Genomic DNA, 27,944 nt, shown 5'->3' on the forward strand with positions numbered 1-27,944 from the left:
TTGTATTCGATGCAACTCTAGCAAAAAAGGGTAACAAAGAGGGATTTTTACCTTTATTGTTATCAAATAAAGCCCTCTCCCAAGCATCTTCTACTATTCTCCCAGGTAGAGTCACTTTAAAGGTAGATTTATATAAAAAAAAATATGAATAATGGTTAAAGTAAACAGACCTAAAGTCACCGTTCATTGTTTTCATAAGAAAACCTTATATACGCATATAAACATTTATCCATTATATATTTCTATGTGAATGTGTGTCGATTTGATCTATGAATGACTATTACTGAGAGACCACACAAATCTTCATAAACACCCCATTTGAAGGATTACCATATGTTAGATAGTTTTGCAGGTCACTCGGTCTGAGAAATTAAGGTTTGCCGTAGAACCTGAAGTCCTCTCCCTGAATGTAGATGTCAAACTCAGATGTTCTTGTGTAGGGTACACAGATAATCACAGTGAGGAAGTCGGCATCTAGACTCAGCTCAAATGCAGGAGTTATCATGGTTACAATGGCAATGTAACATTTTATACACACTAATGTACTGCAGTAGGAAGCCAAATAATATACATATACATGAATTAGAAAAGTAATTAATCAGACATCTAAAACTGGTTAGCAGGCATTAAATGTAATTTAATTAAAAATGTTACTCATAATTTAATGTTATGCTTTCCAATCAAACTATATAAAGGGTAATGAGAACAATCAAAGTAGATTGGTTCTGAATTAATCAAGAAAGGTTAAAACATGTAGTGTTGTAATATGCCTTGAGTTCATAAATAAAATAATATTAAATATATATAAAATAAAAATAATATATAGAACATAATTCATGATGGATTGCATTTTTAAAATTCTAAATATTGTATAAGACATTCTGTTCAGAACAAAATGCGACTTTGAAACAAATATATTGAATTAGAAGTCTATTTTCATTAAAGCTAAAAATTTGAAAAGTTAATATTTTTGCAATTCCATTTGGTGATGCTAGTTGCGCAGAAATTGTTCGTTTCTTGGAGTAATATGACCAAGAATAAAACATTAAAGGGAAACTTTTGGATAATGTGCAAATAATTAACACCTCATTCTAAATATAAAATAAATTATACATGTAATAAGGATTCACTAATATCCAGACTGATAAAAAAAGGACAGTTCACTCAAAAATTGTAATTAGTGACTCACCCTCATGTTGTCCCAAACATGTATGGCTTTCTTTTGTCCATGGAGCACAAAAGGAGATGTTAGGCACAGGCAGAATGTTAGCCTCAGTCACCATTCACTTTCATATACTTTTTTCTTCCATACAATGAAAGTGATTCCTTTAGAGTTGTATTAAAGATAGCAAGTCATTCAGGTTTGGAATGAGTAAATGAGGACAGCATTTTCATTTTTGTGTAAACTTGCCCTGTAAATCAATCTATTCAACTACAGCTAGACTCTAACCTGTCTAAAATTAAAGGAATATTTCTAGTTCAATACAAGTTAAGCTAAATCCACAACATTTGTGACATAATGTTGATTACCACAAAAATGAAAATAAATAAATAAATAAAAACAAAAGGTGGCAAAACTGGAGGGTTACAGTAAGGCACACAATGGAAGTGAATGGGACCAACTTTTGGCAAGTTTAAAAGCAGAAATGTGAAGCTTTTCATTTAATTTATAAAAGCATTTACATTAATACTTCAACTAAAACTCATTGGTTAAGCTGTGAAGTTGTGTCAATTGTAATTTTTACAGTAGTTTTAAGGGTTTGTTGGCATTACATCACATGTTGTACAATTGGTTATAACATTACACAGAAAATCTTGTGGCTATACTTTTGAAACAGTGAGTATTTTAACATTTAATTGATGGGGTACTGGCCCCATTCACTTCTATTGTCAGTGTCTCAGTGGAACCCAGATTTTTGCTTTTTTTTTTTTTAAAGAACAGCAAGTCAAAATAGGTGTTTGTGGTAATTAATACTATGCCACTATGCTGTCGATTAAGCCAAGGTCGTTCTAGCAAGTCTGTCCACTGTTAGCCATCTTTGGAACGTTCTCGGTAGGCTACTTCCAGTCATGACAGTGCATTTCCTAACTTCTTGAATGGGAAAGAACGAAATCTCAAAAACAGAGGGTCAAGATTACGATCAAAGAACATATTTCAAATCAAAAGTAAAATATTACATCATCAATTGGTATCATCAATTTTGCTTCTTTACCTCAGATTTCGCTGAATTGATAAACGATGTCTGTATCTAAAATGTGATTAGCTCTTTTGCCTGCAAGGTGAGACTTCCTTTCTACATCCGTTGGCGCTCGACTCGAGCTCCTTGGTATGGCGTTCCAATTTCTCCCATTCAAATGAATATAAGCGGCCCGTCTCTGCTAAAAACTCTGATTAAGATTAATTTGTATTGAACCGGGACTATAGATAAACAAGGCAGTTTACAGCTCCACCTTGTGGCTGCTCAGTTTAAGATAAATAAATAAAACATTGGGCGAATATTCAACATGAATGTGCTCAGTTTCAAATGGCAATCTATTCAGAATGGACACTACTACAAACAATAAAAATGTGTATCTAAAGATGTGTGCAGGCCAGCAGCTGTCAAAAGTATTGCTGCCCTTATGGAATATTTGAGTGAACACTGAGATAACGCAGCCAACAATTCTCTTTTTTTTACATTTTTACTTTCAAATGTCAGACTCAAATTATTTAATCAGCAAATAAATTTATATTTGTAAACCAAAGCCGTTAGATTTACGAGTCGTGAACTCTCCCATGCGCTATCAACAGTGTGGTTATTTTAGTGTATCAACACATGTAGACTGCTTCCTGCTTTCGGGACTAGTAATGTCTTTACCGTAATAGCCGAAATAAAGAGGCTTAACGCATTTATTGATTTCAAATCAAATTCAGAATTAGTTATCAAATGCACAAGCAGCACAACGATGAAGCATGAAACGTATATGAAAAATTTAAACACAAATAAAAAGTGAGGAATTAGAGAGAAAGGAAAAGTTTGCATGAATTCATAAATGTGGACATTTTAAAATACATTTGAATTTCTAGTTTGGTGAAGTTTGTTCCAGTACAAGCAGAATTTGAACAAGTTCTTCTTCAATAAAATGATATTTACTGAAGATGATATTTAATTGACAAAGTTTAATTGTCAGAATGTAATGCTACATACAAAAACAACAATATTATACTATATATAACTTCCTTTAGTTAAGTGGTTCTCAATTCTCCCCATTGTACAAAAAAAAAAAAAAAAAAAAAAAAACATAATAATAATAATAATAATAATAATAAATAAATAAAATATAAAAATATATAAGGCCCCCTCCCAGAAGCTAGGCATATCAGTAGATTAAAAAATAATTAATAATTATTAAATAATCAATACAATTATTAATTTGGGGATTTCAGAAGCTTCAGTAATTGTCATAAGTTACAAGGTTTTATAAGTTGTATGCCTCTTATTTTTTTTTTTTTAGCATTTTTATATCACTTTAAGTAATATGTTATTAGTTAAACATAACTTAATAATTGTGCCCCAGATCCCTGGTTGAGATTGAGGACCACTGCTTTAAAGGTTATTTGACGAGACAATCAAATCACAATATAATATATGCACCAAAACAAGGCCTAAAATAATCTAAAATTAATGTAAACAACGTTGCTGGGGCCTATGTTCTAGCTTTTACGGTAGTACGGTACTATTACTAAAGTATTAGGAGTATTACGGTAAGTAGAGTAAGATCCGCCTTCAGAGATTCATTTACATGCCTGATATCGGCGCTAAGCTGAGGGAGCTTCGTCTTCATCATCACAGTAGAGCAAATGATGAAATATGGCTGCACACTACAAATATATGCTCATGTTTTAACCAGAGCCATGGTTAAAACATTTCCACACGAAAGTCGGAATACTTTTTCACCATGAGAATTCACTGCAAGATTGTGGCGATCGCGATATGTTTCGGAGTTTTCCTACTTTTGTACTTTTTCGGGGGAAACGGTGCGGACGAGCCGCCGTTGAAAGAAGTTGCAAAAGAAAAACATTTCTCATTCTTTCGTGACATCGAGGACATCGCACCGGTGAAAGAGGCGAAACAAACCCAGGAAGAACCGTCAGTACCACCGAAACTAATCCGCAAAAATGACCGCAGAGAGCCAAAGTTGAGCAGCAGAGGAGGGAATGTCAGCGCGAAGACTGGGTAGGAAAATTCTACAAGTACATATCATGATCAACAACCAATTTGACCATAAATATAATATATAGCTGTGCTTGTGCACGTGTTTAAAGTTGTCTTGTAATTGCTTAAACAAGTCTTGAATATAATGTACATAATAAAGCATATATTAAATATAATGCATGTATTTAACGCATATAGTATAACATATAATAAATGCATTTTATCCCATTCTGTCCCTAACGTTGATATTTAGGCAGCCATTCATTATGAAGGCATCTGTTTCTCAAGGGCATTTATGACCTCAGTGTGATATGCAAATGCAATGCAAATGAATGTTTTAATAATAATTTATATATAAATCATTGATGTTTTGTTTGACATTAGCACAGCCTGCCCAACAAGATATTCCAGCCAAAATCAAATGTGCTTTGATAATGCCAGTTTTGCCAAGAATGTCTTTGTTGCTTTACTCTCTTGACATATTGAGTAACCGATTGTGTAATCTTTGGGTTCTTAATGTAATAGAAACCATGCATGACAGAATTTGCATTGTCCAAATCCAGATATACACACTAATATGTCTTTGATCTTACTAGAGACCTTTGTTCATTGCATATGCTGTGAAGAAGAGGAGTCAAAAGACCATTACCTCCTATGCACATCTCAGCCAAGATTATCTCAATTGAATTTTCATTATGGCTTTATTAAAAAGGTCACCTTGAATGCAATTGCCAATTTCCCAAAGGGCTGCACAAGCTTAAGTAATGGAGTGACAAAATCAATGATTGGTTGTTCTGAGTGAGTGCACACAATACCTTGTCACACTAAGAATGGAGTAGTTTATGAGCCCCTTTTCTCAGACATAATTAAAAGGAGTTGTCTAATTTATACTTTAGGTGAACTAAAAGATGGTTAATTTGTGGCTTTATCTTGGTATTGTTAAAGAAACTTCACCCTAAAATGAGAATTCTCATTATTTACACACCCTTTTGCCACCCCAGATGTGGATGACTTTCTTTCTTATGCAGAACACAAACAAAGATTTTTTTAAGAATATCTCAGCTCTGTAGGTCCATACAATGCCAGTGAATGGTGACCACAATTTTAAAGCTTCAAAAAGCATATACTGGCAGTTTAAAAGTAATCCATATGAGTTCAGTGGTTAAATCCATGTCCTCTGAAGCAATCCAATCGGTTTTGGGTGAGAACAGGACCAAATGTAACTCTTTTTTTCCTATAAATCTTGGCATCTGCAGTCTCCTGCAGTGATCATGACTTCCAGCTCGATGACACTTGTGTCATCTAGCGCTCTGCACGTGTGTTGCTTGGAAGTTTAATTGAGCTTGAAATCATGATCATGCCTAGAGACTGCCATGGCAGTATTTACAGTGAAAAGGGAGTTACATTTTGGACTGTTCATGCCCAAAATGGATTGGATCACCTCAGAAAATATTGAAACACTGGGGTCATATGGATAAATTTTATACTGCCTTTATGTGCTTCACATTTTTGGTCACTATTCACTTGCAGTGTATGGATGGACCTATAGAGCTGAGATATTCTTCTAAAAAATTTGTTCTTGTTCAGAAGAAAGAAAGTCAGACACATGTATGTATTGAGTAAATCATCATCATTTAGATTTTTGAGAACTATTCCTTTAAATCAGTAATGTCAAAGCAGGTGTACTATATGTATTTAGTTGTAGCTATGTGGATTTGTTCACACGGCACTGAATCTGGATCTAGAAAACAGTATTTAAGACTCACTGTCATTCTGGAAGTGATGAAATCTGATGTTTGTTCAGACGGTGTAGGCAATATCTGGGGTATGTAGTTGTTTACAAAAGTAATTATATAACTTGGGTATTAACACAATGCCAAAATACTTTCTCATACTACAACTGTAGCTGTCAGTAGCTGGGTTTTCATCCACCTATTTTCATGCAAATGATGGAATATCACATGAAAAATGCTTGATGGAATCACCTGGATGTGAATGAAATCTCCAAAATGTGCATTAAAAAAGTAAACGCTCACTTGAGATTGATACATTTTGTATTCAATAAGAAGACATGCTCATAAACTATGATGGAAACACATTTTCTGAATATACTCCTATAGAATATGCAGTATTTAGAAATATAGATGCACATAAAAAAAAAAGTCATGTGACTGCCTCAAAAGAACCATGTGAATAAATAGATACTTCGCTCTGAGAATGTCCTCAATATCATCGCATAGCATCATAAATGTGGAATAAAAGCATCTGCCTCTGAACGTTAGCAAACATGAAGCTGCAAGTCATTTATTATATTAAATAAAAGAGCCACAGTTACTTCAACTTGCATGTTTCTATTTTGCACCACGCTGCTTATTCCGATTTTGCGCATAAAATGAATTCAAAACATGGATGGAAACTGACTAGTTTGTAAAGAGATGAAAGCAAAACTGAAAATGTCATTATTTACTCACCAAACCACTTTTTTGTTTTTTATTCAAGCAGATTGGTGTTATGCCAAAACTATATTTTTGGTCTTATTCTATTCCTTCCTATTTTTATAGTGTAAAATCACCAAGGGACGATGCCTAAATTGAAGATCAGTTTAATATTTATTGCTTGCCCTCTTTCATCAAGCATATGTTATCACCAGTTTGACGGCTTCACATAAACAGCGCTAATTGTGGTTGTTAGATGTCTCAACCTGCTGACCCTTCTGTTGGCTTTCCAGCACCGATCTGTCTTAATGTCCACACCCCTGCGAGTGCTCTGCGCTGATAAACTCACGATGCAACAGGCTGATGCAGCCTCAGGAAATTATTTAACAGATCCACTGCACAAACAGGAGGGATGAGAGGGTGTGATTTGGAAAACGCTCTTATGTGTTTAATTCCTGGCTCCCTAGCCATCTCTGCAGAGGAAGGGGGAAGGGCCAAGCTGTCTCGTCCTATTCAGTACGTTGTTTTATTTAGAAGTGATTAACTCCTTTTAAAAAGGATGTTTTTAATTTTTTAAGCGCATCCTCCAGACGTGCTTCCTGCCACACTAATGCAAAACAGACAAATGTGTCCCTGATGGCATGTCGCATCACGTTCGGGGGGCCAGCAGGGTTTGTTTTGTCCTGAGAGCTTTAACAAACACAAGTCATCTGATTCTAATCACTAGTTGTTATAAACTGCTTTTATCTGGCCTATTTCTACCTGTTTTTATTTATGCCTAATTATTTCCCTTGATATTGTAATTGCAATGAATTTTAATGAATACAATTTTCATTAAAATACTTATTTTTTGGTGGATCCAATGCATTCCATACGTTTATGTAGGCTACACATCCATACCAAGTTGAGAACTGTTTTCAAATTACTTTATAGATGTTTATCAGTAAATTAAAACAGCATAAATGGCAAGTTCACATTGGTTCTCTTAGAAGCATGAACAATAAAGATGTTATTCAAAATTTATTCTACACCGAAGCAAGCAATATTGGTTACAAGGCTCAAGCACTGTGGAAACACATGTTTAAATGAAAACTAAATTGAAAAAACGGCATCATCACTATTTGAAAGTAATTTTTGATCAAATCTAGATTTGCATTTCCAGCAGCCATCACCCCAAAACCTTATCCTTGAATAATCATGCTAATTTGGTACTAGAAAATTATATCAAACAAAGTTAAAAGCTATTTGGTTTGTTAAATGAAGCTTAGCATTATCTTTGTGTTTGTTTTTGAATTGCCACATTATGCAATAGACTGACATGGCTTAAGGTCAATATTTGGTCAAAATTGGCAAAAAAAGAAACTGTTTTCTCTAGAAACTCATCAGTCAATTATTGTTTTGAAGAACAAAGGCTATACAATGCTTGAAATTGCACAAAATTGTGCTTTCATACAAAGGTGTACACTACAGTCTTCAAATACAAAGGATAAGTGGTTCTAATAAGGACAGAAAGAGATGAGGAAGGCCCAGATGTACAACTTAACAAAAGGATAAGTACATCAGAGTCTCTAGTTTGAGAAATAGATGCATCACTCAATTGATGTCCTCAGCTGACAGCTTCATTGAATTCTACCTACTCAACCCCAGTTTCATGTACAACAGTAAAGAGAAGACTCGGGGTGCAGGCATTATGGGAAGAACTGCAAAGAAAAAGCCATGTTTGAAACAGAAATACAAAAAGAAAAGGTTAGAATGGGCAAAGACACACAGACATTGGACTACAGCTAATTGGAAAAGAGTGTTATGGATCTTAACCCCATTGAGCTTTTGTGGGATCAGCTAGAGTGTAAGGTGCGTGAGAAGTGCCCGACAAGACAAGCCACATCTATGGCAAGTGCTACAGGAAGCGTGGGGTGAAATGTCACCTGCATCCCTGTACAAACACACACACACACACAAATATATATATACATATACGGTATATGTGCACACAAAAAAGCACAAGGTAATTTGTATTTTTTGCACTGCTGTGTCTGGGATACAAGGATACAGCTAAAAGCACCTTTTTTTTTTTTTTGCCATCCCAAACACCAAGGATATTTTGTTTTGCACTGCTGTAGCTGCAGCAGAAGAACCCTCACAGATTCATCTGCTTTAGGGCCCAGATACCAGCCCCAGAGGCAATGATGGACCAGGTTATGCGGCTGGTTATCACGGATCTCAAATAACCTCTGAGCCTGCCTCTCCACATTGATGACCGCTCACTTGATTCTTGTGCCACCTGCTTAGGATGTGATGTGATGGAATGGCATCACTTGATCTGTCTATAGTGATGTGCAGGGACTGACTTTCCATGTGAAGAGTGCCCGAAGTGATGTCCAGAGTCTGATTCTTTATTTGAGTAGAGTCCACTTCTTTGTGCTTTAGGACAGGGGGTGTCATTTCCAAACTGGCAGGTAATTCGATAGCAATGTGAGGCACTGCCATTTCAGTGCTCTCCTGCAGAGTCTCTGCAATGGGACAAATGGGGGGGCAAATGGGACAAAAGTTGAAAAGAGCAGCTTTTCGTCCACCTCCGTTTGAGGGCCACTCACAAGCTGTGCTCCACGTTGGTCTCATGAGACAGACGTTTCTGTACATTCATCAACATCAACAGAATATTTTCAAAAATTGCTGTGTCCATCATAGTAAACTAGTAAAAGATTGACTGGCACATACTGAAGGATTCCACTCCTATAATAGGCTGTAAACATTCTAAATCAACAAAACATTCTATTCTTTTATGTATTCTGTAACCAACTGTGATGTCACAAAGTTGCATTCTTATGTGTTCAATATGAGCTGTTCAACTTTAAGAAAACTACTAAGTTCAGATAAATTATCTGGATTTTGGTTTTGTAAAATTTTGGCCCCCTGATTTTTGTTTAGGTGAAAATTAACATTGAAAAAGTAACTGTGTGCATCATCACCAAAAAAAAATATTTATGGCACTCAAAAAGGCCATAAACATAAATAACAAAAAAATAAATCAAACCCTATTCAATCCAATAAATACATTTAAAATGTGTATATTAAAGCTCTGTTTTTTTAAAAAGAACAAAGAAGTTTGCAGTTTACAGTTTTTATTATTTATTAAAATCCCCACAGTTGGGGACAACTAAATTATTTTGGCAATATAAAAATGCATAATTCAACAATCTTTTGTCCTAGCACCAAAACACAAAGTTTTCAATATGCATTATCAGAAAAACAGAAAATATATGTAAGCATATATATATATATATATATATATATATATTATTCATGTAAGCATGGGTTTCTTAAGCAGTAAAATAAACAATTTAAATTTCAGTCTGTTCCTCACACAAAGCTGTAAGATGGCTTCCAAATATTTGGAATATGTATTTGTAATATGCACTACTTTTATGGTGTTTTTGCATCTTTTTTTATTATTTAAAAGCCTCAGTCCTTGTTCATTTTAATTGTATGAAGAAAAACAACCAGTACAATCCTTCTAAATGTTTGTTTTTGAGTTCCACAAAAGAAGTCATATGATGATATGAAGGTGAGTAAATGATGAAATGTTCAGTTTTGGTTTCCCTCAATTATCTCTCTGTCAAACAAATGTGCAAACAAGCATTCACAAAAAAATCCCCAGTTTAATGGAAAGTTCAAGGATCTCAAAACACATCTCTCTGCAAGAGAACCACTAAACCCCACTGCACATGTTTCTGTAACACCTATGAATCAGTGTCTATCAACTATCAAACAAAAACCTGGCTCTGTCATTTGTAATGTAGCCATATGAATAGAGGCAACTGCCGCATGACAGCTGCATTATATAAAGCCATAGACATGTCATTGAGCAGCACTAAGAGCCTTCCCTTTTATGTGTTGCTCTTCTCACTATATCCTCTGTTTTTATGTCTCTAATGTTTTTTTTTAAAGAAAGCCAAATGTCTCTCTGTTGTCACTCATGCATCCTGATGTGTTGACTCTAAAAATCAATAATGAAAATAACCAAAAACTGATTTCTTTTTCAATTAGTTGGATATGTGTGCTGTGAGAACTTGTCAGTGACGTCACTTTACAGTAGTGAAAAATGAATTGCAATACAGCAAATAAAAACTAGCTGATTAATTGAAGCAATGATCAATGGATTATCAAATAAATTCTCCAAGTAGTAATTAGATTCTGCCCTAGAGCTAACCTTTAATGCAGGCTTTAAAGTCAAAGATATAAAAGTTGTCTATCTGAGCAGACAGGCAGACATATTTTAAAGAAGGGAAATAAACTAATAATTCACCATAGTGTGTGAGGTGCAGTTCATAGCTCAAGGCAAAGCACTGACTGAATTCCAAATGCACAACCTTGAGGGCCAGACTTGAATCAGCCAACATTTTCCATTTCAAAATATGCTTTATTGGAACTCGTGTTGATGTTCTCACTGCAAGTTTTTTTAATTCAAGGGTTGACTGCTTCAGGCCAGAGACGAGGCCACATAAGGGCCTGGGTGGGACTGTTCCACCCAGATTAACTACTAGTCCAAATATAATGGTTTGAAAATAATGAGAAAAACTAAATAAACTGCGTTTTATAGCACGCACAATCATCATGGCTCAAATACATGTATTTGTCAACAATAGTCTCATGACAACTCAATGGTGAAATCATAAGATATTGTATTACTTGGCTTGTACGACTATTATTTCCATACAGACCATCCTATCAACAAACAGAATTACTAATTACTTGCTTGCTTCCTATTAAAAACTATTGTTAGAAAGGTAACGTCCGCGAAAAAATTTGGTTAATCATTCCATATTTAGGTTTAGGGTTTTGGTAATTGGTTAGACCCAGGCTGGGCGATATGACGTAATAAATGGAAGTTTTCATCAATGTCTATTATGTGATGCTTGGTTGTGCAGCACTTTATTTGACACGAATAAGACCAATATTGTGTTTTAAGTTATGCCATGAGGATATTTACTAAAGCACTTCATTTGATTGAAATCGTATGCATCGGTATGTTGAAATTGTTTTGTTTAATTTTCATTTGATTAAAGTTTTATTCATTAATTTGTTTAGACACTATTAGATGATGAAATTGAATTAAACTTTAAAACATGGAACAGAAAAATATGAAGAAATTAATTTCGAAAAAAATAAAACTTGAAGCAATGTTTACGTAAGAAACACTGCAAGGAAACATGCATTTGTTTTATGTATTGTTTACATTGCTATATTTAACTTTGTTAAGCATATTACCGATTGGTTTTTTTTTTTTTTTTTTTTGTTATTGTTTTTTTGGTATCAAGAATCATGAAACTTTACAGGTATTGGTATCAACTACAAAAATTTTGGTATTGTGACAATCCTACTCATGATTTTGCCATCTCGTACTATTATTATTTTTATTATTATTATTATTATGACTGGCTGGTATTTAGGTATACATTATAGACTGTAAAAAAAAAGATGGATGACGCCCCTTCGCTCTTTTCCATTGGTGAGAACTGAAGCCGCCAGTGTCCCGATATGGCACTGACATCTTGGGACTTGAGTCTGCGCAGTTGCGATTTCGGGACCAGACCTGCGCAGTAGTGAGCAGAAAGTAAAGCCGCGAAATCAAGGCCCCGCCCTCACTCTCGCTGAATCAATCGCAAGCACACGCCCCTGCACTTTTGACTTATGACGGTGTGAAAAAATTAATTATTGAAATTTAGGTATTAAATTTAAAGCTCCAATCTCCTCAGTCCACCGAAGATCCCGAAAAAAGTCTGTTGGTGCTTCAGTGACTACTTCGCTCTGAGAACCTGTCAATCACAGCTGTCAATCATGATGTCACAGCACCGTTTTTATAGCATCAAATAACTAACTAAAAACAAACTTATTTTGAAAACAAACACTTGAAATTACATCAACGTGATAGAAACTACAGTAAATGACAAACTATCTTTGGAAAAAAAAGATATGTGAAGTGTAATTTAATTGTTTAGTTGGTCTCAAGTCCCGTTTAATAACATGGGGAGGCGGGGTTTATGACCTATACTAGGACCAGTCACCAGGGGGCGATCGAGACGTTTTGGCTTCACTTTGGAGGGCTTGTGCGGCACACTTGGTATACATGAATTGCATCATATTACTTTTGTATGTATATATTCATACATGTAAGAGATTTCTGTGTAAATCCTCCATAAATCCATTGTTATCATACAAAGTGTGAATCGACACCAATTTTGCTGTATCGTATATACTGTGATATGTAAATATCCATGTGCACAGTGTGAGCATATATAGTAGTGGCATATATAGTAGTGGCCATGCTTTATGTGAGACTGAATCCAGGCTTGAGCGGGGAATCAGTTAGGACAGGTAATATTGAAAGTTATTTACATGTGCTGGTTTAATGCCAGATTCACAAAAGAAATGATGCAGATAAGCGGCGCAAACCCGCCCACAAACTCGTTACTGATTCTCTGCAATCAGATTCTGCGGGCCAATTGGGCTATATATAGTGGAGAATGCAGCAGTCCACTGTGATCTGACACACTCTGCCGGGACAGCATCACTGTGATCCGGACACCTGTATCATCTCTTTAACACGGCGAGGTGCGCTTGACTATTTCGCAAATCTGTACTGTATCATTTGATGAATTATTGCTGATATGATTAACAGAAAAGTCAAGATGTTGAAGGGGAATATTGTTATTAAAACAGGTGCGGCATTTGTGGTGAGAAGGTTCACAAAATCCAACACCGATTAGAAAAATGTAATCTGCAAACTGTTGCTTGACTATAATCACTTGTGGTAATACAAACAAACTTTTTTGCCGTCTCAAGTGCTATAAATAAAATAAAAATCATGTAATATTTTCTTTCTTACTTTGCTTTGAAAAGATCTTGAGTTTCTTGAGGAAAGTTTATAACGCTGGTTATATGGAAAGTTTAGGACGCTGGTTCGAGCCCCACAGACACCACCATTGTGTCCTTGAGCAAGGCACTTAATTCCAGGTTGCTCCGGGGAGATTGTCCCTGTAATAATGTCCTCTGTAAGTCGCTTTGGATAAAAGCGTCTGCCAGATGCATAAATGTAAATGTAAATGTATAATAATATTGGTCAACAACATGTATTGAAAAGGCATAATGTGAAATTGAGTATTATGATAAGGTTGATTTAACCGAGTATTTATTCTATTTTTAACTTTGACTGTTTGTTATTTATTATGTTAACTGATTTTTATTGCCCCCCAAAAAAAAAGACTATTGTGATATATATATTGTTGTCGTTATACAAAATGACTCGTATCGTGATATACTGTAAGAGTTTGGTGATATCATCCACCCCTAGCTTCAGACAATTTTTGGTTCAATTTCCAAGTTCCCAGTCAGTTTAACATTGTCTAACATATTGGTTTTATTGCTCGACAAGGACCTATTGGTGATTATCAGCCTAAGAATGCAACCTGTGTTCAATAAGGAATAAAATGTTTTATTCACTCTTTATCTAGGCTAAATATTCCCAGATGTATGCACTCAGACTGCAAGAATTTTTATAAGCTCCGAGCCTGTAAACATTTCATGTTGATTAAAAACAAAACGGTACAGTCTCTCCAGTAAGGTATTGGTCATATGCTTATATGTTAACTTTCTGGCTCTTATTCTTGGAATTTATGATTGAAGAAATTGTATGATACCATTCAGACCATTGCCATTCCTGTTGCCTACTTGGCTATGCTGTAAACGAGGGAAGCATTTTCCACAGGAAACCACAACCTCAAAACAGACTCTATAACCCTCTGTGATATTAGTAATCTAACCAGAAACGTTTGTGTCAGGTATGAAGATACCCCGCCTCCTTGTTGTCAAAGCCGTATGTTTTACGATTCTTCCTCAAGGTCTGTGTTTGACTTAAATGTGAACAAGAGTGTTTGCATGTCTTCGGCTTAACAAAAGCCCTTTGATGTCTGTCTAAAAGGCTGTGTGCTTCTCCTGTGGTATGATTTTGTTTCCCTTACCAAAGCCTTTGATAAATGGAGGACTTTTCTTTTCTCCAAAGGTAGTCTCTTGGGAAGAGCTTAGCATGTTTGTGAGCTTTACTTCCCCCGAATGATAGAGACTCGACATGAATCACTAAAGCAAACAACATACCAGTAACAATTATGTTAGAGACTCAAGACAAGGGAATGTGAATTCAAGTGAAACAATGGGTCAGACAGGTCTGGACGAGCAAAATTGCTAGTACCTGTGTACACTTTTGGTATCTCCTGCTGTTGTCTTAAAAGTATTTGTACATCAGATAAAAAAATCAATTTGGAGGGAGGGAGAGGGAGAGGGAGAGGGAGGGAGAGAGAGGGAGGGAGGGAGGGAGGGAGAGAGAGAGGTGATGATGTGGGGGGTTGTAAGCCAAAACTACACACATATGTAGTTTACATTGACATGAGGGTGAGACTGAGTAAATGATGACATCATTTTTGGGCAAATCATATTACTGTATTTAAGACTACCCTTGAGTGCCCTTACCAAATCCAAAGCAAATCTGACTTTGATTTATGTTTACCCTTATGGTAACCTTGAGTTTTTTAAATGAGATTCTCCATGCCCCAAAAAGCCATGTGCGGCACAAGAAATATTGCAAGAGTGTGTTATCTCATGGTTTGACCCTGCTGATCTGTACCAGGTGTTTTTGTTTTTGACAGCAGTTTGGATGGGTTTTTGACTCGTAGATTTGCTTCCTTTTCGTTACATCTAGGCAGAAGAGTGAGATTGGGCGGCCCGGGTCAAAGGTCACCCGAGCAGAAGATGTCATGCACCTGGCGGTGGTGGCTTGTGGGAACCGTCTAGATGAAACGCTGACCATGGTGAAGTCTGCACTACTCTTCAGCATAAAGAAGATCAAGTTTCACATCTTTGCAGAAGAGGACTTGGCCGAACAGTTTGAAAAAGGGGTGAGAGCGGGTCCTAAGTTTCTTTCATCTTTGCAATGGCTCCCTTTGCTTTTTGTGTTGATGGTAATATCTAGCTTTGATACCCTTCACACTTTTTTGTTTTTTGTTTTGTATGGTTTCCAAACTTCCATAAGGGAATATTCCAGGTTCAAGTTAAGCTCAATGAATAATTTTTGTCATAATTAAAAAAAATAATAATTTAGACTCTCCCTCCTTTTCTTTAAAAAAATAAATCAATAAATCAATGTTACATTAAGGCACTTGCAGTGGAAATTGCCAATTTTTGTAGGGTAGAAATGTCCATCCATCCATCCATCGTCAACCGCTTATCCTGTGTACCAGGTCGCGGGGGGCTGGAGCCTATCCCAGCTAACATTGGGCGAAAGGCGGGGGACACCTCGGACAGGTCGCCAGTCCATCACAGGGCCACACATAGACAGACATACACTCACACTCATCTCCACATCCACATCCACACCTAGGGCAATTTTTTTGGAGACACCAATTAACCTAGCCTGCATGTCTTTTGGATGGTGGGAGGAAGCCGGAGTACCCGGAGAGAACCCACGCAGACACGGGGAGAACATGCAAACTCCACACAGAAAGGCCGGGGCAACCAGGGTTTGAACCCACGACCTTCTTGCTGTGAGGCGACAGTGCTAACCGCTGCACCACCGTGCCGCCCTGAGGGTAGAAATGTGAAGCTTATAATTCTATAAAAGCACTTTCATAAATTCTTCTGTTAAAACTTGTGTATTATTTGAGCTGTAAAGTTGTTTAAATCATTTAAACAAAGTTTACTAGGACTACAGGCTACACATCATTATGTGGTCATAGCAACAATGTTGTAAAATTGGATATAACTTTACACAGAAAAAGTTATTATGCAATTTTATCACACTAAAATCATTTTAACATGCATTGTTTACAGCTTGTGGCTATTGATTTGAAACTTTTAACATTTACTGATTGGCTCCATTCCCTTCCATTCTAAGTGCCTCATCGTAACTGAGAAATTAGCTTTTTTTAAAGAAAAGGAGGGGCAAGTCAAAATATTATTTTGTGGTAATCAACCACAAGTGTGCCACAAATGCTGTCGATTGAGCTTAACTTGTATTAAACATAGAACCTTCCTTTTAAAGACCATCATTTGTAGACTTTTAAAAACAAAAAGCACACTAATTGGTAACTGAATTTGAATTCCAGCAAAATTGTAAAGAACGTTGTGCTGGCTTTCCAGCTACTTGATCTCATCAATGAACTATATATTACCTCAGACGAAGTTTCATCCTCTAACTATGCTGCTCTCTGAGACAGAAAAAAAAAATCTGGAAAATTTTTTGCACATGACTTTTGTGGAGGACTGCTGTTCCTTACAAAAAAAAAAAAAAAGCCTAGATGTAACTTTGCAATGTAGCTAACTAGTAGAGGTGTAAATATTTTATTTGACAATCATTTGATTTTAGTATGAAATGATAAGATGCATATTAATCTATTCATTCATCAATTATTTTGCAATTCCTTTTAGTCTCCTAGCGGCACAAATGTTACATGCAGCATCTTTAAATATAATACATTTTAGTAAATTATAGGGAAATATAATCAATTGTTGATAAATACATTTTTGTACCCCTATTAACTATCTATAATAGTGCAGTTTGTAGTCTTGCAGGTGTCTTTGCATATTCAACAGAAACCTTAATGTGGAATGGCTTAAAACAGGTAGCAGATTTAAACTGTTGTTAGCTTCAAACTGTCTGTTATGCTGTGATTGTAGAGGTGAGCGGGGTAATGTGTGAAGAATAGAGACCTCCACACATTCAAAGGCATTGATCTATGAACACATTTTTCTGTTTCTGGCAGTTAGAGGGATTTTTGTTTTCTTATCAAACTTAACAAATTGTTCATAGTCTCTCTCACTACAGAAGGATGGTTACTGAAAAGAGCAGAACGTTATTGTCAACACTTGAAGATCCATCGCTTTTTTAGACGTGTCCTTGAGCATTAAATTGATCTTGATTTATCCTAGCCCTGCACTGTGTAAACCGCTGCAGATAAAAGAGCTTAAAGGTGTAGTTCAGATGCGTGTGACTTCCTTTCTTCTGAACACAAACAAAAACTTTTGAAGAATATCTCGGCTCTGCAGGTCCATACAATGCAAGGTCCAAAACGTTTAAGCTCAAAAAGCATATAACGACAGCATAAAATTAATGCATACGACTCAAGTGGTTAAATCCATGTCTTCAGAAAGGATATGATATGTGTGATTGAGAAACGGGTCAATAATTAAGTCCTTTTTTAAATATAAATCTCCACTTTGAAATAGCCCTCCTTAGCGCTCTTCTCTCCTAAGAGTTCTTCTTCTTCATTTTGGGGTGAACTATTCTTTTAAGGCTTGGATAGAGATGTTTGAAGAGTGTTAGAGAAGGAATGCACTGTCATGTTTGTTACTGAAAAGGTTTCCTCAATAATATGTCTGCTGCCTTCTGCAGCAGTAGTTGTTTGGGAATCAGCAGGATATTCTAAACTAAATCATGACCCTTAATATGACTCTGTTAGTGTTTCAAAGAATTACTCCAGACATGATGCAGTATGTATGTGTCAAGTGATAAATCTTTCATGTTTGTTTATAGAGTGCTTGTTTTTATATTTTTTGTGGCGTCACGCCTCATAGCTCCGCCCACAGTGAAATCTCTCTTTAAAAATCATGCTGGATAATGTTCTGCATTCAAACATTGATTCAAAAACAGAATTATTAATAACAGCTGGGATTTTCTTTATTTTATTATTATTATTTTTTTTTATTATTTGAATTTGTGATTCAAAGCAAACCGCTATTACACACAGGTCAAGCAATGTAACATGATGCTTTTTTTTTCTCTCTCTCTCCTTTTCTTCCCAATTTGGAATACCCAAATTCCAATGTGCTCTAAGTCCTAGTGGTGGCGTAGTGACTCGCTTCAATCCAGGTGGCAGAGGATGAAACTCAGTTGCTTCCGCGTCTGAGACCATCAATCCGCACATCTTATCACATGGCTTGTTGAGCGCGTTATCGTGGAGACATGGTGCATGTGGAGGCTTCACGCTATTATTCCCCACGGCATCCACACAAAACTCGCCACGTGCCCCACCGAGAATCCAGACTGCGAATAAATGATCGCAAATGCGACCAAAAATAATTTAAATCTAGTCGACATTGGTGACATTCTGGTTGTGTGTGTTCATATGTGGTTTCGTCAGATATTATCATGTGAATTATTAAATACATCACGCACACAAGTGTGTCTCTCGCTCGTTCTGTTGTGAAGACACCGCTTAACTCCGCCCTGTCTACAGAGTCGGAGCGTGCTCTGCTGGACAAACTACGTAATGACACCAAATCTAAAGCATTGTTTTCTGCATTATATGTTCCGGAAGAAGTTTTCATATCTGCACTAATATATGCAGATCATGATCAAGCTTTTGACACTTAGGACAATTGAGGGACTTGTTCACAACAATTACACAAGGTGAAAACATTAATTGATGCTCAAGATGACAACAAACTAATATATGCGTACTATACTATGTATGTAATTATGTCATTTAGATTGTGAATAGCAGTATTAAAAAAAAAAACCTTATCTTATATTTGTATATATTATGAAAGTTGTGTGAACATTTATGAGACAAAAGGGAATGCAAACTTATATTCTCAACTATATACTGTAGCTATACAGTTTATTAAACCTTCGATTAATGTGTTTTCAGCTGTCTTTTCTTCTGCTTTCTATCTTTCTGAACAGCAATCTAAATCAAACAATTCTGTGATTTGGCAACCAAAAACAGCCATTTGGCTCCTTAATGTTTCTATTTAGGAGCCGATGGCTCCCAAGTCATTTAGTTTGGAGCCCTTCATTATAGCGAACATGAGGAATTTACCCCATGTGGCTATACCCTCTCTAGCAGCTGGGCCAATTTGGTTGATTAGGAGACCTAGCTGGAGTCACTCAGCACACCCTGGATTCGAACTTGCCACTCCAGGTGTGGTAGTCAGCATCTTTACTCGCTGAGCTACCCAGGCCCCTGTAACATGATGCTTAAATTTAATAACCAATCGTTACCAATGACTATCGGACAGTTTGCATGCTCAGTTGCTACATGGGTGGTGTCCGTGCAAATATCAAAACAAGAAGATCTAATTTTATTACACAATGTATATGTATATGCAAAGTATTACATGGTAAAATCGCCGTTCCGTGACGTTGTGGTCAAAACTGCATATCACGCTGCCCTTACGTGTCACATTAGAAAAGGCCTTTAATGACACATTCTTCTAATCTGGGTTCTTTCAGAAGTTCTAAATTGTTGCTGGCTAATTTGAATGAATATTGTATGGTTTCTTAATGAGTATTGGTTTCCTTTTCTTATGTGACAATTGCTCATAAGAAATCCTGAATGAAATACCATTTTTCAATTTTCTTTCACAGTTCAGTCAGTGGCCTCAGACGGTATCCTCCAAGTTTCACTACACCATATATCCAATCACCTTCTCTGTGGGGAATGCTGATGAATGGAAGAAGCTCTTCAAGCCATGTGCTGCCCAAAGGCTGTTTCTTCCTGTAAGCCCCCATTGCTTCATGATTATCTTGATTTGTTTGTGTTTTCTACTACAAACCTGCATTTCCTCTAATATTAGGTTATTCTGAAGGATGTGGACTCGCTGTTGTACGTAGACACAGATGTTCTCTTTCTCCGGCCTATGGATGACATCTGGAAGTTTCTGAAGGATTTCAACAGCACTCAGCTAGCTGCCATGGCCCCTGAACACGAGATCCCCAAGATCGGCTGGTATAGTCGCTTTGCGCGACACCCCTTTTATGGAGTGACAGGGGTCAATTCAGGTGTCATGCTAATGAACCTCACACGGATTCGTAGCACTCTGTTCAGGGTAAGGAACAATTAAATTGTCCTTTTTCTTATTTTAGTTCCCTACACCCCAACTTCCCAGAAATGTCCATAATCCTCTTCGACTTTGCTGCATTTTGAACATCCAATATCTTTTGATTGGCTGTGAATTTATTGCTTTGTGCTGCATTTTGCTTTCTGCGAGAATGAAAAAAATTTGATACTCAAAACTATAATTCTATACAGAGCAATAATTTTTTTCAGAATGGAGCTTTGATACTTCCTCGTATCACTATATTTTATTTATGTGTGCATTCATATTATTTGTACAATCCAATAGAGGTAGACCGATATATCGTCAAACTCTGAATCCAACATTTCTCAGTTTAGCTAGAGCCACTTCTATGAGGCATCGTACAGGACAAAAGTTAAACAAAATGTGCGAGAGAGGTTGATACTTAACCTCGCAGTTTCATTTTCGCGAACATGCTGGATCTCTTACGTGTTCGCCACAGTTTCGGTCGCAATCCAAATATTATATCATAATGCATTGCAATGTACAGTATGTTAATGTGTTCTATTCGAAACTTGACGCGACACATGTAGAAAGGACAAGATGTTAAGGATATGATTTGGTCAGCTGCAACACATACTTAAACACAGGTTCTGTGTTCAAGAATTTTAGATTTCATTGCTTTTTGCTTTAGTGCTTGACATTTTGCCAGAAATTCCTAGTTGTTACTTGTGTTGTCCTTTTACACAGTTTATTTCTCATGGGAGTTGGCTGCAGCTTTGCCGTTGACATGACTTTTAAGGTTTCTTTTAAAATTGAGACCCTTTTAACCTCAGGCTGGTTTTAAGAAGCAGTAATGGAAATCTACTGATTGCCAGCGTCCTGAGAGAGTGGGTGACAGCCGTCTGGATTAGCATATTTCTGATTCGCCGTGAACTGTAATTTTCAAACCAAGCGCATTTTCAAGGCTGTCTGGGGGTGGAAAAGGAAATTTCTTCAAAAAAAAAAAAGGCCCAATTTCCATATCAACAGCTGTCTGAAAAATGGCTGCCAGACTGAGTGTTGAGGAAAATAACCTGCCACTATTGATTTTACAGAACAGCATGATTGCCAGCGGCCTGTCTTGGGAAAATCTGCTTCACCCTCTATATCAGAAATACAAGAACCACATCACATGGGGAGACCAAGACCTCCTCAACATCATCTTCCATTATAATCCAGGTATGCATTTGTGTTGATTATGATTTCTTTAATTAAACAATGCTAATGAAAAAGTACCTGTATGTATGCCATGTTATTACCATGTTTTTGGACATAGTACTACATACAGTAATACCATGGTATTCTTTGAAATACATTGTAAATACCATGCTACATTTCAGAGTACCTTGATGTTACCATGTGTTTTTTTTGTTTTGTTTTTTGGATATTGTAACATAATAATATTATTGTGGTTGCACTTTATTTTACAGTATGTGTACGTTCAGTATACTTACTGTGTACTTACCCAAGAAATTACTGACTATTAGCAAGTAAATGTAGAACAGTACTGTAAAATAAAGTGCTGCCATTATTGTTTTGGAGATGTGCTATCGTAATGCTGTTTGTTTTGTTTTTTACATGTACCGTGTATTATTTAAAGTATATTGTAAATATACCATTGTTTAATTCAAAGTACCATGATATTATAATGTTTTTAGACTTGGGACTATGGTAATACCATGTTTTTGCACATGCTCCGTGGTAATTCCATGGTATTCTTTGAAGTTCACTGTAAATACCATGGTTTAATTCAAAGTACCATGGTATTAAAGTGTTTTTGGATGTAAGACCATGGTAATGCAATGGTTTTGGGGCATGGCAAAAGATGTCTGTCTGAATGTGTATGGCTGTATGGCGGTGGAGCGTAGAATGGGATAATTGTTTTTTTAATCCACAAAATACAATCTGCATTTTTAAATATTTGATTTGACTTGGAAAGCAGAGTGTTTGTCTGACAATCGTAATGAAACATGTCCAACAGATTTGGACTAATACAAACACACACCAATAAGACAGCACTGACTGTTATCTTCATGGAATTCAATTGTCTGGTTTCTACTTACTTTGCCTGTTTAAGTAATATGTCTATATTATTTTTAGTTTGCTTCTTTTTTCCCCAGAGTGTCTTTACATATTTCCATGTCAGTGGAACTACAGGCCAGATCACTGCATGTATGGAAGCAACTGCAAGGCAGCGGAGGAGGAAGGTGTCTCCATTCTTCATGGTAACCGTGGAGTGTACCATAATGACAAGCAGCCTGCCTTCAGAGTGGTGTACGATGCCATACATGAAGTGAGATTTCTATTTCAATTTAGCAGGCTATTCTTTTAAAAGAAGAAAATAATTATTATATCATTATATATTTGTGTGTGTGTGTGCTGTATATAGTGTATATACATTCACCTGTGACTTTATTAGGTACACCTGTACATCTACTTATTCATGCGGTTATCTAATCCGCCATAGATATGGGTCTGGAGCTTCAGTTAATGTTCACATCATCCATCAGAATGGGGAATAAATTGATCTCTGTGATTTGGACCGTGGCATGATTGTTGGTGCCAGAAAGGATGGTTTGAGTATTTCGGTAACTGCTTATCTTCTGGGATTTTCACACACAACAGTCTCTAGAGAGTTTTGAGAATGGTGCGAAAAACAACCAGTGAGCTGTAGTTCAATGGGCAAAAAAACTTTGTTGATGAGAAAGGTCAATGGAGAATGGCCAGACTGACAGAAAGGCTACGGTAACTCTGATAACCACTCTGTACAATTGTAGTGAGCAGAATAGCATCTCAGAATGCACAACACATTAAACATTTAGGCAGATGGGCTACAACTGCTGAAGACCATTTTGGGTTCCACTTCTGTGAGTCAAGAACAGAAAACTGAGGCTGCAGTGGTCCTACCATTTGTGTACCTCAGCAGAAATTCAGATTTGTCAGACCATGTGATGTTTTTCCAATCGTCTACTGTCCAGTTTTGGTGAGCCTGTCCCCACTGCAGCCTCAGTTTCCTGTTCTAAGGCTACTTTGGATATTGATAGCGTAGTTGAAGTTGCATTATCACAGCAGAAGGGTTGCTATCATGTCACAATAAGTAAGCAAGAATTTTGCAATTACAGACAGTGAATCTGAGACTTTTATTTGTTCTGTTTGTGTGTGTTATATTTGAGAGGGTTGTCACTCAATGCCGAGAAATAAGTAATAAAAAACATAAAAACGCACTATAGGCTATTGAAGGACTGGCTTTGGTAAGCTCGGACGTTATCGGTTCTGCTGTCGGTACTGGAGTAATTAAGAAAATATTTTGTCTATCTTAAGTAATTATTTGTGTTACATTTTATCTTTCAAATAAAAGGTTGAAATAAGAGGTTAAAAACAAGCACATATCGGCCAAAATAAATCGGCAGCATTAATTGGCCATCGGCCGACCCAGATTTCAATGGATCGGCATCGGCCTGAAAAAACCCATATCGGTCGACCTCTAGTCTTCTGCTGCTGCAGCCCATCCGCCTCAATGTTCTACATGTTTTACATTCAGAAATGCTTTTGTTGCACTGTTGTAACGTGTGCTTATTTGGGTTACTGTCACCTTCCTGTCAGCTTAGAACAGTCTGGCCATTTTAGGCCACAGAACTGCCGCTCGCTGGATGTTTTTTCTCTTTACTCTCTAGAGACTTGTTGTACGTGAAAATCCCAGGAGATCAGCAGTTACAGAAATACTCAAACCAGCCCGTCTGGAACCAACAATCATGCCACGGTCGAAATCACTGAGATCACATTTTTCCCCATTCTGATGGTTGATGTGAAAATTAGCTGAAGCTCCTGACCCATATCTGCATGATTTTATACATTACACTGCTGCCATTCGATTGGCTGATTAGATAATCGCATGAATAAGATGATGTTCAGGTGTACTTAATAAAGTGGCAGGAGAGTGTGAGTGTGTGTGTGTAATATATATATATATATATTGTGTATTTGCAATGCAGTCTCCTTGAGTCTCTCCTTGAAATCTAATAGCAGGAAACCATCTCTTGAATAGGAGCCTTTTGTCTAGTAGAGTTAAGTGGCCCCCTCTGCTGTTCAGAATTCACTCAGATATGAAATGTAGACCATGTTCATTCCCCCAAAATAATGCCAGTGCAGTAACTTAAACTCTAACACAATGTTTTTCCTCTTGTTATTCAGTATCCTTTTGAAGAGAACATGTTCCAGTCTTTGTTTTACCCTCTTCAGACCAAGTTCCTCGACACAGTTAACACCCTGTGCGGAAGAATTCCACAGGTGTTCCTCAAACAAATAGAAAAGACCATGAGAGCTGCTTATGAGAGAAAAGTGGTCCGCCATGTTCGACCGCCACATGAGTAATGTGTCTTGACTCTTCTGAAAGTACTTTTTTCACATATTTCGGCTTCATAAGGAAAAATCTCTACCTGCTGCTTGGGTCAGAGTGGTTCTTAAATGGATATTCAGTGTGAAGTGCCAGAGGCAAGCTACATGTGGAACATCTGCCTTTGCCTGAAGTTCACAAGCCAGAGGAGTTTGGCATATTGGAAACAAATTCTGTTTTGAGCAGCCGTTTTGACTCCTGAGGTTTGGGTTGGCTTGGAATTGCTCAATGATTGGATGCAGCAATGTTGAAGGAATATCTGTGGAATCAATTATATATAAAACCCATGATTATCAAACCTTTGGCTCAGAGACTTAAACAAGTGCATTAACGAGTGGGTACCATCCATCTGAATGTTCAAGAAGATTTTTTTTATAAGTATATCACAGACTCGTTTGCAAGGCTGTTTTCAGCAAATCCCCCAATAATGAGCTGTTGATATAAATGATCATTTTTTCAGAATCTTGTTCATTATGACTTGTATTACACAACTGGACCATTGGATTTCTAAGTGGATATAAATTCTAAGTGGATACACCAATTTGTTTGTGCTTTAAAAGCACAATGTGGTCTTGTTTTTCAAGCCACAAAAATGAATATAACATGCCCAAACTACCAAAGAGGACTAGCTTGAAAGCATTTTAGAGCTCAAGAAGGTGTACATTCAATTTAAGACACTAGACACAACCCCTTCATTACAAAGCCCTAAAGGATGATGTTCGAACAAGTTACTTTGATATCTGCAAGGGCCATATAGATGAATTGTTGTGAAAAAGTTTCTTCGTGACTCTATATTTTAATATATACTGTGTACAGTATATAAACACCCTGAAGGAATCTCATGAGAACTTTTGGCCTTTCCAGAATTCCCATTAACTTGGCTTTCTTCTTTTTACTGATGCTACAAGTCTATTCAGGTGGACAAAATGAACTTCAATATTAAGAATGTGTTTGAGCATCCCTTTACATAACCGTAGTACACTATTCTGAAATTGTATCTGAGAGTAAGAGCACATGGGAATAATGTATATTATGTTGTGCCAGATATAAATGTATTTTTTAAGCAATATTCAGTTTGTTCAAGTTATAAAAAGACAGTAGTGCATTTATGGCATGAGGATTTGTTTTCCTGGTGCTTTTCTAGAAACTTTACCTTCACTAAAGTGGTGTCTTCTACCAGAGCAGTTTAAGAACAAATGCCATTATGTAAAATAAATGAGTTCATGTGCAGCCACGTGGTTATAATGAGCTAATTAGAAATGCTTGTACATCATGACAGTATTATACAATTGAAAACAACACTTGCCAATATGTTTTTTTACAGATAAGTGCACTTTTGTGTTTTTCATGTTGAGGCTATTGATTCTGGAGTGTCCACAAAGCATTTCCCTAGATTTAAAGGGATAGCTCACCCAAAAATGAAAATGTTGTCATCATTTACTCGCCCTTGTGTTGTTCCTAACCCCTATGACTTTGTTTCTTCAATGAAACTCAAAAGATGTTAAGAGAATGTTAGCCTCAGTCACCAATCATTTTCATTACATCTTTTTTCCATTGAATTAAAGTGGATGGTGAGTTATTGAATAAACTATTTTCTTTGCGTGAAATATCCCTTATAATGTTTCTTCAGTGGAATCAGAGGGTAAAACATAAATACACATATAAATGATTAATTACATAGATTAGATTCAACTTTATTGTCATTGTGCAGAGTACAAGTACAAAGCCAACGAAATGCAGTTTGCATCCAACCAGAAGTGCAAAAAAGCAGAAATGATAATACAAGTTCTAGATTCGTTTTACAAAACAAACCATCTCTACCCATTTTATTTTTTTTACTATGCATTGAGATATTTTTTACAATCCAGAAATATTTTTAATTCAAGTAATTAATCACAGCATCTTAATTTGTCGACTTTATGTGTGTGAACATCATAAAAGACTGTAAGCATGTGTGCTAATGTGTTGGTAATGTTTTGATGTATGTTTTGACTTGTTCATCAGCACAATGTGCTTAATCTTTATTTGTGTGACCAGTTTCCACCCTCCTGTCGCTGGTCTGGGATCAGTGAGGAGATTTATTTAACTGGAAACTTTAGGAGACTGTATTATACATCTCATGTTATCTCTGAGTAAAGAGATGCACCAGCGATATTGATTGTATCCAATGTGCTTTGCCGTCTTGTATTATGGCCTTTTTAAATAGATGTCAGAAATGTAGTAAATTGAGTATGCATTTAATATTGATTGTATCATATTTTTTTTTTCAACATTTAAAAAAAAAGTATATGAAAATGATATGAATGTATAAGGGAAACTGATGAAGTGCTGTCACTTGTCACAATTTATTTTGTATAAGTATTTTACTTTTGCTTCTTTTTTTTGTTTTTGCCTTCACTTGGTCCTGTGGTCAACTTCCCAAAAGTATATACATATCAAATACATTTATTTATTAAAAACACATTGCCCTATGACAATATATTGCATGTAGAGATTTCAAAAGGGTGACACTTCTTAAAGGTGCATGCAGGAATTTGTTTCCTGATTAAAAAAACTTTTACTCAAATAAATTCATTGTAATTTTGAAATATATTTATAAAATCATGACCACTCACTTAGATTATGACTCCAGTCATATTAGTGACCTTATAAAAGCCATTTTATTCCACTTGGAGACGGTCCCCTCATGGGGTCTGCCATGTTGGAATCACATGACCAGCTGAATACTAATTATCGTAGTAGCCGCCCTGTTATTGGACACTTTAACTCCTGCATGAAATTACTCATGGCTGACTGTAATGGCATTGGTAACTATTTTTGAGTGTATAATATTTGGACGTTCAAATAGAAATGTAAAACAAAAGAATTACACATAGTTTCAAGGGTTTTTTTTAAATCTAATTAATCTTTACGTCATGTTTGCTAATGACACATTTACCATAGTTTCCACCAAAATATTAGTTACTACAGCAATCGTTACTACTGAAAAATCATAATAAATGAAAATGTCCTTCAAGCAGTGAATACTCT

General features: G+C 36.3%; 1 protein-coding gene across 1 annotated transcript; it reads left to right on the forward strand.

Moving 5' to 3' along the window:
- Positions 1–3,798: 3,798 nt before the first annotated feature.
- LOC127653937 (glucoside xylosyltransferase 2-like) lies at positions 3,799–27,817 on the forward strand. The gene is made up of 7 exons (XM_052140808.1): positions 3,799–4,217; positions 15,384–15,579; positions 20,049–20,180; positions 20,258–20,509; positions 21,577–21,700; positions 22,642–22,814; positions 24,713–27,817. Exons 1-7 carry the CDS (start codon positions 3,940–3,942, stop codon positions 24,890–24,892), a joined length of 1,335 nt encoding a protein of 444 aa, XP_051996768.1. The 5' UTR covers positions 3,799–3,939; the 3' UTR covers positions 24,893–27,817.
- Positions 27,818–27,944: the final 127 nt, after the last annotated feature.

Source organism: Xyrauchen texanus, chromosome 13 (assembly GCF_025860055.1).
Source record: "Xyrauchen texanus isolate HMW12.3.18 chromosome 13, RBS_HiC_50CHRs, whole genome shotgun sequence".
Taxonomy (NCBI): domain Eukaryota; kingdom Metazoa; phylum Chordata; class Actinopteri; order Cypriniformes; family Catostomidae; genus Xyrauchen; species Xyrauchen texanus.

Excerpts from the sequence above, each read along its gene's own strand:
- LOC127653937 (XM_052140808.1), top strand. The coding sequence starts at position 3,940 with ATGAGAATTCACTGCAAGATTGTGGCGATCGCGATATGTTTCGGAGTT. Across the intron at positions 15,580-20,048 it reads CCGAACAGTTTGAAAAAGGG|TTCAGTCAGTGGCCTCAGAC; the intron begins GTGAGAGCGGGT and ends TTTCTTTCACAG. Across the intron at positions 22,815-24,712 it reads TGTACGATGCCATACATGAA|TATCCTTTTGAAGAGAACAT; the intron begins GTGAGATTTCTA and ends CTTGTTATTCAG.